The sequence below is a fragment of the Tetrao urogallus genome (genome assembly GCF_951394365.1).
Source record: "Tetrao urogallus genome assembly, chromosome: 1".
NCBI classification, from domain to species: Eukaryota; Metazoa; Chordata; class Aves; order Galliformes; family Phasianidae; genus Tetrao; species Tetrao urogallus.
Genome location: NC_136813.1, coordinates 163,877,597 through 163,891,613, shown reverse-complemented (window position 1 = coordinate 163,891,613; position 14,017 = coordinate 163,877,597). Strand labels below are relative to the sequence as shown.

General features: G+C 37.1%; 1 protein-coding gene across 1 annotated transcript in view; it reads left to right on the top strand.

Annotated features, from left to right (window-relative positions):
• Positions 1-14,017, top strand: part of TMEM117 (transmembrane protein 117) — a gene marked incomplete at both ends in the record, with an annotated part of 190,871 nt that overhangs the window by 103,083 nt on the left and 73,771 nt on the right. Inside the window, one exon of the mRNA XM_079549617.1 lies at positions 13,372-13,469. Within this exon, the coding sequence (XP_079405743.1) occupies positions 13,372-13,469 (98 nt within the window). The remainder of the gene's footprint in view (positions 1-13,371; positions 13,470-14,017) is intronic.

The window sequence follows — 14,017 nt, the reverse complement described above, 5'->3', positions numbered from 1 at the left end:
CTATTCTTCAAATTTGCATTCTACGTTGTTGGAACCCATAGTTTCATGGTTACTGGACTGGGTCTGTGCTTGGTGAAGATACAACTCCAAAAGCTCCACATCTTTGCTGTGTTGGGGGCCCAAGACTTGCACGCAGTACTCCACTTGGGGCCTTATGAGAGCAGAGGACAATCACCCCTCTGCTTGTGGAATCCTGGAACCATTGGCTTTCTGGGCTGCAACTGAACGGTGCCAGCTCATGTTAAATTTTTCATCAACCCCAAGTCCTGCTCTGCAGGGCTATTCTCAATAAATTTTTCATCAACCCCAAGTCCTGCTCTGCAGGGCTATTCTCAACTTTTTCTCCCTGTTTGTATACATATCTCAGATTGTCTAGACCCAAGTGCAAAACCTTGCGCGTTGCTTTGTTGAACCTCATTAGGTTCACAAGGTCCCACCTTTTGAGTTTATCAGGGTCCCTCTGGACTGTCTGAGATAGTAAAGCTAATGAATTACGAAGCAGTTATCCCATTGCTTCTCTAGCAGATATTGAAGAGGTTCATGATAGCTCTGTATTTTTGTATTTCTGAAGTATCTTCATTAATCAAAAAGGTATAAGATGTAAAGACTAAAATTTTATTATGTGTACTTTCATAATGAAGAACTTTAGATAGCATCTGTTTTCTGCCTGCCTCCCTAGCACTCTCTAACGCTGGGATTTTAGACTCAAACTTTCTGCTTCCAAAAGCTCTTTAGTCTGTTTTGACTTGATTCTTGTCTTGTGGGTTAAAATCCCGTGTATTATGTGAAGAGATGTTTGGATTATCTTCTGAACACTTTAGGGGCTGATTTTTGATCTGAGATGTCCTGGGTACTATTCAAATATGTCTTCAAACAGTCGGGATAATCTACCTATAAGTGTCAAGGAAACATAAACTTGTACTTTTAAGTTTTGAAATTGATCTGTATTCGTTCACCACTGTATGTTAGTATGCCTGTTTGGTGACTATTTCAACATCATGCTCTCATTTTTAGCGTTGTATCATTTCCAGACTTCTCTCTCCCTGTCTTCTATCAAGGTCACTCTTTTTTTTGGAACATTTAGTTCTGAGTGACTATTTTCATTTTCACATCAGAAATCAGCGTATGTTTCAAAGCTGATAAAGGTTTTACTAACCCTTGGTTTTCCATGAGTGGGATTCAGGAGGTCCTATTATGGTTCAATGACTGTTTACGAGGGAGGATAGTGATAGGACAAGGGGGAATGGTTTTAAACTGAAACAGGGCAGGTTTAGGTTAGATATTAGGAGGAAGTTTTTCACACAGAGGTGGTGACGCACTGAACAGGTTGCCCAAGGAGGCTGTGGATGCCCCATCCCTGGAGGCATTCAAGGCCAGGCTGGATGTGGCTCTGGGCAGCCTGGTCTGGTGGTTGGCGACCTGCACATAGCAGGGGGGTTGAAACTAGATGATCATTGTGGTCCTTTCTTTAGGCCATTCTATGATTACAGACTAAAAATGCCTGTAAGTACCATGATTTTTCATGACAAATACTTCATACTAAACCTAAGGCTATACCAACTGCAGGTAAACTGTAACTTTAATCACACTTCATTCTTGATCTGTTATAAGAGATTTTCACCAATATTCACAGATTTGCATTTTTAATTAAAAATGTATGGATATTACCATGTTATGAGCATATATATATTTATGTTTATGAGTTTATGTAAGCAAACATGGAAAACTCTGTTTTGATTTTTCAGCCAACAAAAACTGACATTTTCTTGAGGTTCCTATTTATGTGAAGGTAAATCAGAGAATACATATTCCATGTTTATGCACTATAGTAAGACAGATCATCACAGCTTGTATTTGTCGTTTGGTTTTGAAGTTTGCCGTGTTAACTCTTCTAGATAGTAGTTAGGTCAGAAGCCTACCTCTTAAGCTAATATGTACCTAGATTAAAATGCAAGCACGTCAGTACTAGCTTAGTCTTTCTATGCACTGTCATTCAAACTGAAGGTAGAACAGAGTTGTCAGGCACAATTTCACAGTGTTCTCATATAATCATGCCGCTCAGTCCTGGACTTAGTAATTTTAAAGTAGATTTTTTCTTAGCAAAGACCTGTGATTACCAATGAGAATTCTAAGGCAATGAAACAAAAGTATGAGAGGGACAGGTTTAAAGCTATAACCCATCTTTGGCATGATCTATATTTTATATAGAGGTAATAAAACTTAATATATAAATGATCTGTAATCATACATTTACTTAACTAGTATTGCAATAATGGATATTTCATAAATATAACATCTTTATTTTTTCCCAGGTAAAGTGAGATTATTGTCTTACTCCCCTGGAGAACCTTCAGTTGTGTGATAACACTGATATTTTAATTTCTACCTTCTCTTTACAGCTGGAAAGCATAGATTTTTTTATTTTTTTTAAGTCCTTCTGTTTATGCTTAGACAGAGTAGGGATTTTTGTTTCTTTAATTAAAAAAAAAAAAAAAGAAAAAATAGACTGTATAATCAGAGTGTGATTTGGGAAGCCTTAGAATTTTCCAAATTGTGTTTTTTCACTCTTTGTTCTAAGAGAGCAGAGCGAAGAGCTGGAGCCCAGCCAAATGGTTTGTTCAGAAAAGCCCAAATAGCTTATGTTAATATTATAAGGGAAACATCTGTAAGTATAGACAGGAATAATTAAATGTGATTTTTAATTGTACAGCTAATTCAGGCATGTAAATATAATCTACATTCAATTTCTTGAAAACTCAGAGAAAGAGGAATCTAAAAAAAAATCACCAAACACCCAATCTGACTGAAGGAAGGGAGTGACTTAGTAAAACACTCAGAAGAGAAGGGATAAATGCAACACTTACAACAAGCTTTTAGTATCAGTCAGAAGCTAAGGGTCAAAGATTATGGCAAAAGAAAGCTGTTCCGTTATCCTCCAAAACATTAAGCTAAACGTAAAGAAGCTTACCAGCATCACTGGAAGCTGCTTACCAACATTGATAGAACATTATTTTGAAAGGATTGGAGAGAGAGAATTCATTATTGTTTTGTACAGAAAGAATGAATTAAGATACTGATTATAAACCTTTCAAAAGTTGTGGAATGAGAAATGGACAAATCCAAATAAGATGTTGAGAAGTCAACTGGTTTTCAATTAAATGCCAACCAGGCGATTTCCAAGAGAAGGTGCACAATTTATGCAAAACACTGTTTAAAATGCTTAATCAAGTAAGCTGAGATGACAAACAAGACCAGCTGTAGAGCAAAGATTGTACCGTATCAGCTGTGCACACAGTATGGTTCAGATTTGAGAACTATACATATAAGAAGTAATAATTGACCAAAAAATGTTCTTCAAAGGGGAATCTGATTTTAAAAGAAGCCTGCTTTATTCCATGTTGATAAAGTAGTATATTTTAATTTGTATCAACTGAACTTACAAAAAAGCAACTTCCCTTTTCATGTAAAGTTGATATCCTTGAGATTTTTCTCCTTTGTTCTTTTTTAAAGAATCTGTTGGTTTGCTCTACGGTGTGTTTTATGAATATAAATAAGGGAAAAGTACATTTTAATGAGTGACCATTAGCTGATTTCACATGGCTTTGTGTTTAGACAGTGGATAAAAAATAAGCATGTCAAACAAATGGCAAATAGCTGTACAAGCATGATCTAGTGTTATTTGCTTTCTTCTAAATGATATCAATCCTGCTTCCTCGTGGAATGAACATTTACAGATGGATAGCTATGCCTTTGATGTCAATAAAAAAAAACTGAGAATAATCTTGATTTTTTGTTTATGTGAGAGAAACTCAATTTCAAATGAAAGTATGGTCTGGACACAGACTTACTTTATGATATGGTGGAGTAAAAACCGTATGGTAAAGGTTGTGCGCTCAAATATGCTTGAACAGTGGAAGAAATCTCTTTCCATTGTCTTTGAATTTCCTGTCTGCTGAGAGGTTCTGGCATTTTTTCACGCATTATTGAGCTGAAGCAACTAAGCCACAGAATTCTTCCTATGCTCAGATAACAGCATGTTGGTTAAGGACTGCAATTTCTTGTAGTCAAGAGGCAGCAAGAAAGCAGTGTTACGAACAGTCATTTCTAGCAATCCTCCAACCTGCATCTACTTGCAGCCAAACTGGCTGTAGAGCATTCTGCAGCACCAGTCCAGAAGGAAGAGTAAAATCCTATCTCTAGAGTTAAAGCAGTTTCTCTCAGTCCACATCTTGCTGTTCATCCTTTTCCAAAATACCCTCTATCAACCCTAATAGTACATCAGAATTCTTCATAAACCATTATCTGGTGTGTGTCTTCACTGTTCTTCCCAAATTGGTGCCTGAATGATTTTCAATTGTACCTATTAACATTTGGCAACCATCTTTACCTCTTTGTGCTTGCTGTACAAAAAGATAGCGTGATTCAATGTTGCCAAAAGATTGTAAGATATAGTCTTGAATCTGCAGTAGCAACAATTTTATCTGAAAGCCTAGGTTTGGAATTTTCTGTTTCTAATTAATTTCAAGGCAGCATGTTATCCTGGTTTCAAATGAGATAAGGTTAATTTTCTTCATTGCATTTAGTACAGTGCCATGTTTTGGGTTTAGGAGAAAAGTGTTGATAGCATACACTGATGTTTTAGTTCTTGCTGAGCAGTGCTGCACAGATCCAAGGACTTCTCCACTTCTCACAATGCCCTGCTAGCGAGGGGGCTGGGGGTCGCAGGTTGCTGGGATGGGACAGAACAAGATCTTAACTAGCCATAAGGATGTCCCATACCGTATGACATCATGCTGAAGAGTAAAGTGTAATATAATAATGCAACTTAATATAATGGTATATAAAATAATACTTTCCCTTTCTTATCAGTCCTGTTAAACTGTCTATATCTCAATCCACAAGTTTTACCACTTTCCGGTTCTCTCCCCATCCCTCTCTGGAGGACTGAATGAAAAGCTGTGTGGTGCTGAGCTGGATCAAATCCCACTGCATATTTGGTAGAAAGTCTTTCAAAACACAGTTCTTAAACTCTGAATGCTGTGTGGCCGCCTGATCACACTGCTGGCTCATATTCATAATTCAGTTCAGTCCATCAGTGCACCAAGGTCCCTTTCCATCAGGCAGCTTTCCAGCCACTGGCTCTTATCCACTAGCTCAACAAATATGATTAAATTAATAACGGTTAATAATTAATATACTTTGTGGGAAATGGAGAGCCAGGTGAAAAGACACCAAGTGACATATTTGTTGTCATTTATGGATACTTTTATCTGAAGAGCAAGAACTTTGAAACCACAGTTGTCAGAATGGCAAATGATACCTTCTGGCACATGCAAACACAGATGACACAGGAGAAGTTGCACTGATGCTGTACAAGTCTAACAGTGAATTTCTGTCTCTGAGAGTATCACGATACAAATACAAATGATGCCACTGCCCAAGAGCAGTACTTAATGGTCCATGTGTTATAGCATATGGATGCATGCAAGTCTCACAGACAAAACTGTTGTATGGAGATATTGAAAGAAGGTATACTAGAAATAAATGTGAGCAGTTCATAAATTTCTCTTTTGAATATGTTTTTGCAAGGGACTCCTCCATGTCTCAGCAAGTGATGTTCTTTATATATATGCTTAGGCTTTAGCACACTGCACAGCAGGCACTCTGGTAAGCCTTCTGTTGCCACAGTCCAGGAAAGCTACCTTTAGGGACATTAGTACATCTTGTGGATGCATCCAGAGTGGCTGCCAATCTAGCCAGAATAGCTCAGCATCTATGTTGTATCTAAGCTAAATTAAACCGGATTTTTCTTATTGTTCCATTGATGCTGCTAGTGAGCTTTCTAACTTTTATGAGACAGGTCAGTTGAGCTTGTCTGTGACTTGCTGGCATATTCAGACCTTAAAATTTTTCCAAGGTGAAGACTTAGTATCAAGGAATGAATCACATCTTAATTACTGTATATTACCATTTGGTGTATAGTTTCATATATGCTAAAACAAAGTCTCCTGTATATAGCTATATGGCTATATAGCTGGGAGACTAAAACCTGTGCATTGCTGTAGTTTTGAAATAAAAGCTTGCATTTCTGGAAAATTCCAAAACATTCAGGGTCTCCTCCTTACTTTAAAAATACTATTTGCATTTTCTGTATAAAGGCCCTTTCAGAGTGAACACATTTTTAACCTTCTGTCAGGTTTTGCTTGTTGGTTGCTCACTGAATTCAGGGAATTACGGAATTAATTATGGAAAGACTTGGGTTGGAAGGGATCTTAAAGCCCGTCCAGTTCCATCCCCTCACTAGATCAGGCTTCCCGGAGCCCCATCCAACCTGGCCTTGAGTCCTTTCAGGGGTGGGGCATCCACAGCTTCTCTAGGATCACCATTTTGTGTGTCATTCATTTGTGATATGACTTATCCATTCTCCAGAATCCTTCAGCTGTGCTTATTCCTCTACAGGACCTTTCAAAAGAACTTGGATTCTCTAGGTTTGTTTTCCCAGATCAGCCCGATGAAGGCACAAAACTCTTAGAAATAGGATGTGTGAATGTAGAATCATAGATTCATAGAATTCTTCTGGAAGGGATCTATAAAGGCCATCTAGACCAACTTCCCTGCAATGATTGCACTCCAGAAATGCCTGTTTTTCTTTTCTCTGAATAAAAAAAATATTCTTATCACTCTAGATAAGAGTGCCACACCTGGCATGACTTCTACCTCTTGCCTTGAACAAAGCCACCAAGCTCCCAAAGGAAAGAAAGAAAGCTTTCCTGCCATGTCAGCCAAAGACGAAACAGAGCTGAATGACATAATAAAAATTATGGTGTGGCTTTATGTCTCACATATTGCCTGTAATATTAACCAAACCTCTGCTTGTGCATTTGTAACACTAATAAGGAGTGCTAAAACAAGAATAAATATCTGCTGAATCATGGTGTCAATGGCTATATAAACAGCAAGTGCTTGCCACATGGCACTTAGTATTTTGTATTTTGTTGTATATATTCAGTGATTTGTGTGCACAGAAGGGATTTGAAACATGGTAGGAAATGGGTTGGTGTAGCAGAGTTTTGGTTGGTTGGTTGGTTGGTTGGTTGTGGGTTTTTTTTTGCAGAAACAAAAAGCAGATGTAAGACAGTGTGTGTGCAAATGCTGTGGATCAGGGGAATAATTCAGATGTGACACAGCTCATAAGGGCAGTGCTGTAAACAGTGATGGAAAATGGTCAAATGCAGAAAATAATACCGGGTCTGTTCTGGAAGCTTGAGAATTGAACCACAGTATTATGTATCATTCATATTGATTAGTGAATTGTGACAGACAATTAATGTCATTTTTTCAGGATTTACCTATTATTAAAAAGTGTGTTTGTTAAGGCAAGAACAGTGTACTAGCTTTGACTAAACTGAGAAAACAAAGAGTAGATTGAAGGGGCCATATTTTGTGTCTGTGATTGCTTTTGTTTTGCAAGTGCAAATATATAAAGAATTTCTTCCAATAAAAATGAAGGAGAAATTAGCTTGATTATTTTCAGGGTAGCAATGCATCTGCATTAAGAGCATTTAAAAATGTAAAAGTAGACAAAACTATTTTAAAATCTGACTATGTGTTTGCAGCCAAAAATATTTAGCTTGAAAAATATCTTCTCTTTTATAGATCAGTAAGACTTAGTATAAATATTTGTTGCATTAGTTTTCAAACAGTTACACATTTGTGTGTTCCAAAATGCGACAGAGTAGATTAAAATAAATTAACAGTTCTTTCTGAGGGATATGTATCAAATTTTTTGACACTTCTGCTCATATGCCAAAAGAATTTCATAATTAAAGAAGACATTTTGTATTATCGATGTGTAAGTCATGAAAGTATTGAGCCATGATCCACAACAGACGGTTTTCTCTGTCTTTTCTCCCTAACGTCCAGCTAATAGAAGCATAAAAGCATCTTTCATACAGGTTACTTTGCACATCAAGTGAACAACTCTGCAATTTTTAAGTATCTCAAAGAGGATGAATCCCAAAATGGTGGAGTGAAGCTTTTAATGACTGAATACTAAATGTAGCCCTGATTTTGTGTATGGTTGCCATGATGTAGTGAAAACTGCGATATAATAAAGAATTGATGTGTAGATACTGGGCCACCTATATATAACTTCTATGTAAAAGCACAGAGCTGCAAAGCAGAGGAAATGGAACGGCTGCACACACTCCATGGTACACACATTAGTCCTCATTGACTTCACACTTAGACTTCACTAAATGTTCTTACTTTAACCTGGCTTAGCCACACCAGTCAGAAAATGAACAAACAAAAAACAACGCTTACCTTTCAGAGGCTCATAAGCATTGCTGAGTTATTCCCAAAAGTACCAATGGGTTATTTCAGTGAGAAGTGTTCTGCTCAACGAAACCAAGCAATGTGCCCACACACCATGCCATTCTGCCATCAGTGCTTTGTCATTCTTGCCCTATCAGTTGTTTCTCTGCTAAAAGACTGAGAGCAATACGTTTCTTGTTTAAACAGTTTGGGATGAGTGGGAAAGTGCTACTCCTGAGCTGCTTCAAGGCTGTTTCAAATTAAATAATTTGGTGTTACTTTTAAAGAGGAATATGATTTAAACAAGAGATTTTGAAAATTTGAAGCTTCTAGAAATAGAAATAAATTAACACTTAGAAAACTTGAGTCTCATACTTGATGGTGGTAGAAATGCATAATTAAGAGATATGTAATATGCCAAAGGTAAAAGCTGGTGTCTTTAAGCATTGCTTAGAACACATAATTTTTTCCATGCAGGCATGGTGCTCATTGTGCCTACCTTTTCACTTGCTTGTGATCAATTTTACCAAATGAAGAGTTACTCAAGCTACTCCATTTCCCAGCAATAGCACCATGAAGTTTTGCCCTCCAGGCTGAGTAGCTGCTCATGAACAACCTGTTTATTGTTACAAGATGTGGTTCTATTGGCTGTTATTCCTTGCATTGCTCATTACTGAAAAATAATAATAATAATAATAATAATTAAAAAAAAAAGATTTCAGAATTCACCGGAGCTTTGTATTTCCAGGCTTTCCTTGTTGATCTTGGCTGCCTCTGTATTCTGTTAATTTTGGTTAATTTCTGGAGGTTGCTCTCCTATTTTGACAATTTATCAAACTGTCAATAAAGCAATGAAAATCCTCCACTGGCTGTCAGTATTACTTACTGAATGTTGTGGCATAGAACACAACACATCCTTGAGAGTTTGTCCAGCATCCTTTCATCTTTCAATACACAGTTTGTTCAGTTGCTTATATGGAGAAATGCTACTTTGGAACTATTTGATGTACTTTTATTTGTTTCTAAAATACAGTTTGGCAGATGAAAACACCTTGGCAGGCAGCCTATGGACGCTAGTTTTCCAGGAATTATTAGTGCTCTGAGGATCACAGCATAGCTCCTACTAATGAAGGATTTGGAAAGTGTTTTGAAGGCATGGCCAAAGCATTACATCTTTGAAAAAAAAAAAAGAAAAGAAAGAAAGAAACAGGCACTTGCAGCTAGCTTATTATCTGAAAAGATACTTGGGGTTCCAAACTCCCAGTGCAGGCATTGTCTGTGCTGGAAAGAATTGTCTATGGAAGAGAGATGTAAGGTTTGTGCGCGGAGCGTCCTGAGCAATATGCTGTAAGAGCAGTGACTTGGAAGGACGAGATACATAATCCTTATAGGTGTTCCACAGAGTGTAGCTCAGGTACCTCAGATCTCTGACTGCTTTTTGTTTGTTTGTGTTTGTTTTTCTGGACGTTTGCTTTTCTGACGTTTTTAGAATTTTGCTTTCTGCTTTTGTTGCCTGTGTAAGTTACATGCTCTGAGCATGACTTTGAATCTCATTTTCTTTCTTTTATATGATATGGTATCATTTTTCTAATAACTGTAGTATATCATATTAAAAGGAACCATTTAATTTTCTATAACAAAAGCTGTGAATCATAACATTTTTGCTCGTAGCTCGTAGCTTAATGATAACATTATACATTATTTCCACAGTTAATGTGAAATGAAAGCTATGAATAGTTAATAAATTCGTGTTTTTATTTGGTAAAATGAAATCTAAGATGACAAAGCAGTGCCAGGCATACTTATTCTTTCAAGGAAAATATTTTTCTGTGGCATTTATATCTTAAAAAGTCAGCAAATGTGTATTATGAAGCTTTCTGCATTTGTATACAGTTTAGCCATTTCTCTCACGAGACACTAAATAAAATGAAAGGATATACAGTCATTATAACAGAGTCCATTTCTTTCTGAATCGAGTCAGTGTAGTTAGTTGTTTACAGTATAATATTACATCTTTTAGCTCTTCAAGAAAGAAAAATGCATTCCGTGATTACTTTGCAAGTTGCTTTTCCTGATTTATCTTGATTATGTGAGGTGCATGGGTACATAGAATTACTGAGGTGATCAGTTGTTTTCTATTCTTGAGTATCAGCAGTGTTTTCAAATACTGTACAGCAAGACAGAAAGGTTTACTGGACATTAATTGCATTTTGAAATACAGAAAGAAAACAAAATCTGAAATCACCAAACCACACAATTATCTTATTTTTATGGAAAATTTCTCTGCAGAGAAGGACTTTGGGATCCTGGTGGTCAAACAGATTGACCATGAGATAGCCATGTGCTTTTGTGTCCAGGAAGGCCAGTGATATCGTGGGGTATATTAAATTGAACACCACCAGCAGATCAAGAGAGGCTGTTCTCCCTCTATTCTGCCCCGGTGAGGTCACATCTGGAGTCATGTGTCCAGTTCTGAGCTTCTCAATTCAAGAAAGACGGGGAACGTCTAGAGAGTGTCCAGCAGAGAGCTACAAAGATGATTAGGGGTCGGGAGCATCTATTTCCCTTATGAAGGAAGGCAGAGAGACCTGGGACTGTTCAGCCTGGAGAAGACTGATAAGGAATCTTATCAACTTTTACAAATTCCTAACAGTTAGAGCTAGGCTCTTTTCAGTGGTGCCCAGGGACACATCAAGGAGCCGTGGGTGAAAACTGGAATATAGGAAGTTCCATCTGAAGATAGGGAAGAGCTTCTTTACTGTGAGAGTGACAGAGCACTGGCACAGGCTGCCCACAGAAGTTATGTATTCTCCTTCTCTGGAGATATTCAAGACCCACCAGTGCACTCTACTGTGCAACCTACTGAAGGGAGCCTGCTTTAGCAAGTTTGGACTGGAGGATCTCCAGAGGTCCCTTCCAACACCTGTAATTCTGTGATTCTGGATTATTAACTTGTGAAAATTAAATTAAAGTGTTTTATTTTGTTTCTTTTTTCCAAAATAATTCTAGCACCATTTTTGGGGGGATGGGAGGGGAGAAGGTGTTCTTGTCCTAACAGTTGTTTGCATTGTGTTGGTGCTGAGTACTTTTCTCCCATAAGCTGTTTTCCACAGTGACTGTCCTTGAACAAACCAGAAAATGAATTTGATTTCTCTAATGCAGAAGATAATTGGATTTCTCTTTATGGAATGCATCCCTTTAATGACTGTCTCTGCTTCAACCAATTTAGCTGCAACTGACCTGACATTGATCTGGTGATACGACTTTAAATAAATGCCAAAGCTGGGAGATAAGAGACCAACTGTCTGATATCAGAAAGAACATTTCCTGCCTCATCTTGCCATTTTTCTCAGAAAATGTCTCCTTCTTGAATGTCATTCTCATGAAATGTGCCACAAATAATTGGTTGTAGGGGAGCAGATTGCATTCTTCTAGCAAATATCATAAGTATTTCCCAGAAATCCTCTGAAGCAACTACTTTTGAAATTGAATAAAACCTCTCAAAGTAACTTTGCAGGTATTTATTGCTATGTAGATCCTTCCTAAGTGATTAAGTGGTACTAGTGTAGTGAATTAAACCTTTACAGAGTTCTTGTTCAACATTAAATATTTATCAGAATATTTAGTTAGCTTATGGCAGTGTTATAAAAAGCATGATAGCATGTTGACCTGAGAAAAAAATTACTTAGAGAAAACAATTAATAAAGGTGGTGTTTCAGAGCATAATGCATTCTTTCTTCAGGCTGATTTTAATGGAACTAGAATATCCTAGAATGTGTATTTCTACTTATTTAACATGTTATCCTTTGGATCCAGTCCTCCAGGCTATTATGCTAAGTGCTTTTAACTGTAAATGGACTAGGAGCCAAAATTTAGAATTTGGTTCCTACGTGGTTTAGATTTAATCATGGCCTGCGTGTTCCTTTAATGTTGTTAATGTCTGTGAAAATAGTAGCTAACTCACTGCATTGTAAATTAGATGCTAAAAACATTATACTAAATCAAATTCGATGGAAAATAATAATAAAAAGTCTTAATTTCCAGATTAACATATTTCCTTCTAAAATTTAATTGTTATTTTCATTCTAATCAAAACAATCAGTAATTTTCTGCTGTACTGGTACCAATGACAGACAGTAAGAATTTGTCCTACTTGTCTTTACTAACATTTGCTCCCCCTATTTTCTTTTTCTGTTTAATTCTGACTCTTTATGTAGAGGTGGCTTTCCACATTTCTGGAACTTTTGCACGGTGGCATTGATGAGCTTATTGTATGTAACTTTCAGTTCTTTATAGCACAGTTATCTGGAAGTAAATAGATGTGAAAACAAGGCTTCCCAAAGTGGAAGGGCCGGAGGGGCTATTAACCTCCCACAGTTAGCTGAAAATCATTTTTAATTCTTTTGTGTACTACACAGAAGTAGTGCATACATATGAGTCTCTGGGCAGAGAAACAGATGGTCTTTTCAGACAGGAATTATGAAAACGAGAATAAATATTTCATAATTTTAAATTCCATGCAAGTTTTAAGGGTTTTTCGTGTCTCTGTTCCCAAGTGTGTTTTTCTTTCTGAAAGCAGGAAGCAGGAGAAGATTATAAATGGCGTATAGCACTTAATTTGCAGGCTTGTACTCCCTGGTTACAACTCTCCCTTCAAGAGTGAAAACACTGCCAGTGTTGCTCTTGGAGAAGTGGGTCCCTGGCCCAGGCTGGACTGGAAAGCCATACGTATGTGAGCTTATGTATGGCCATAGGCAAAAGTAACTTACGTCCTGTAGGTTGCTGCAACTCCTAGGTTAGTTCTTTTCTTCTTATCTTTGGATATCCCGCGGTTTTCCTTGTTTCTCAAGGAACTGCTCACACTTCTAGGGGCTGAATGTCTAGCATACCTCATGTTGACTGAAAGCGATACTGCAGATGCTGTTTTTCCATTGCCTAATTACTAACGTCATCAGAACTGAAACAGATTTGTTGTAGATGAAAAGAAGTGTTCTTTGAGTCCTTCTGAGTGTCTCTTTCATGACAGCAGTTTTCCTGTATGTTTTTTCTGTGTAGGTCACTGACATGATGCTTCAGGACAAACCCTACCCAGATTGGGGAAAGTCAGCCAGAGCTTTCTGGAAGAAAGGGAACGTTAGGATCATTTTATTCTGGTAGGAAAATAATAACATCAAATTATACTAAATGAAGCTTTTAGAGAACACCCAAAAATGTGTCTTCTCCTTCTCTGTGTCATGAAGCAATGTAATGGCAATAGAAGGCAAGAAAAGAAAAGAAAAACTTAACAGTAGATCTAACAAAAAGTTGATCATTACTAAAGCCGTATACATGCAAACACTTCCTAAACAAAGTAACTGATGTAAAAATATCATTTTAAAACTGATTTATACTGTTTCTTTTCTAATATACTTGGGACTGTTTATAATGAAGTTGCAAATGTTTTGCTGCACGTGATAATATTTAGATGTCTAATTGTCAGTTCTTTTAATTAAGGTAAGTACGTACATAAATGTCCTTTTGTGGCCTTTAAATTATTACGAGTAAATCTTTGAATTTGCTCTTGAATGGGATTGCAAATAGCAAATCAGCCACAGATTGTAAAGAGAAGTATTTAATAATAAATACAAAAGTTGTAAGGCGAAAGCAAATGTTTGACCATAAGTGTAGTGTCTTCCAACTAAATTCAGATCAAGTGGCTCTG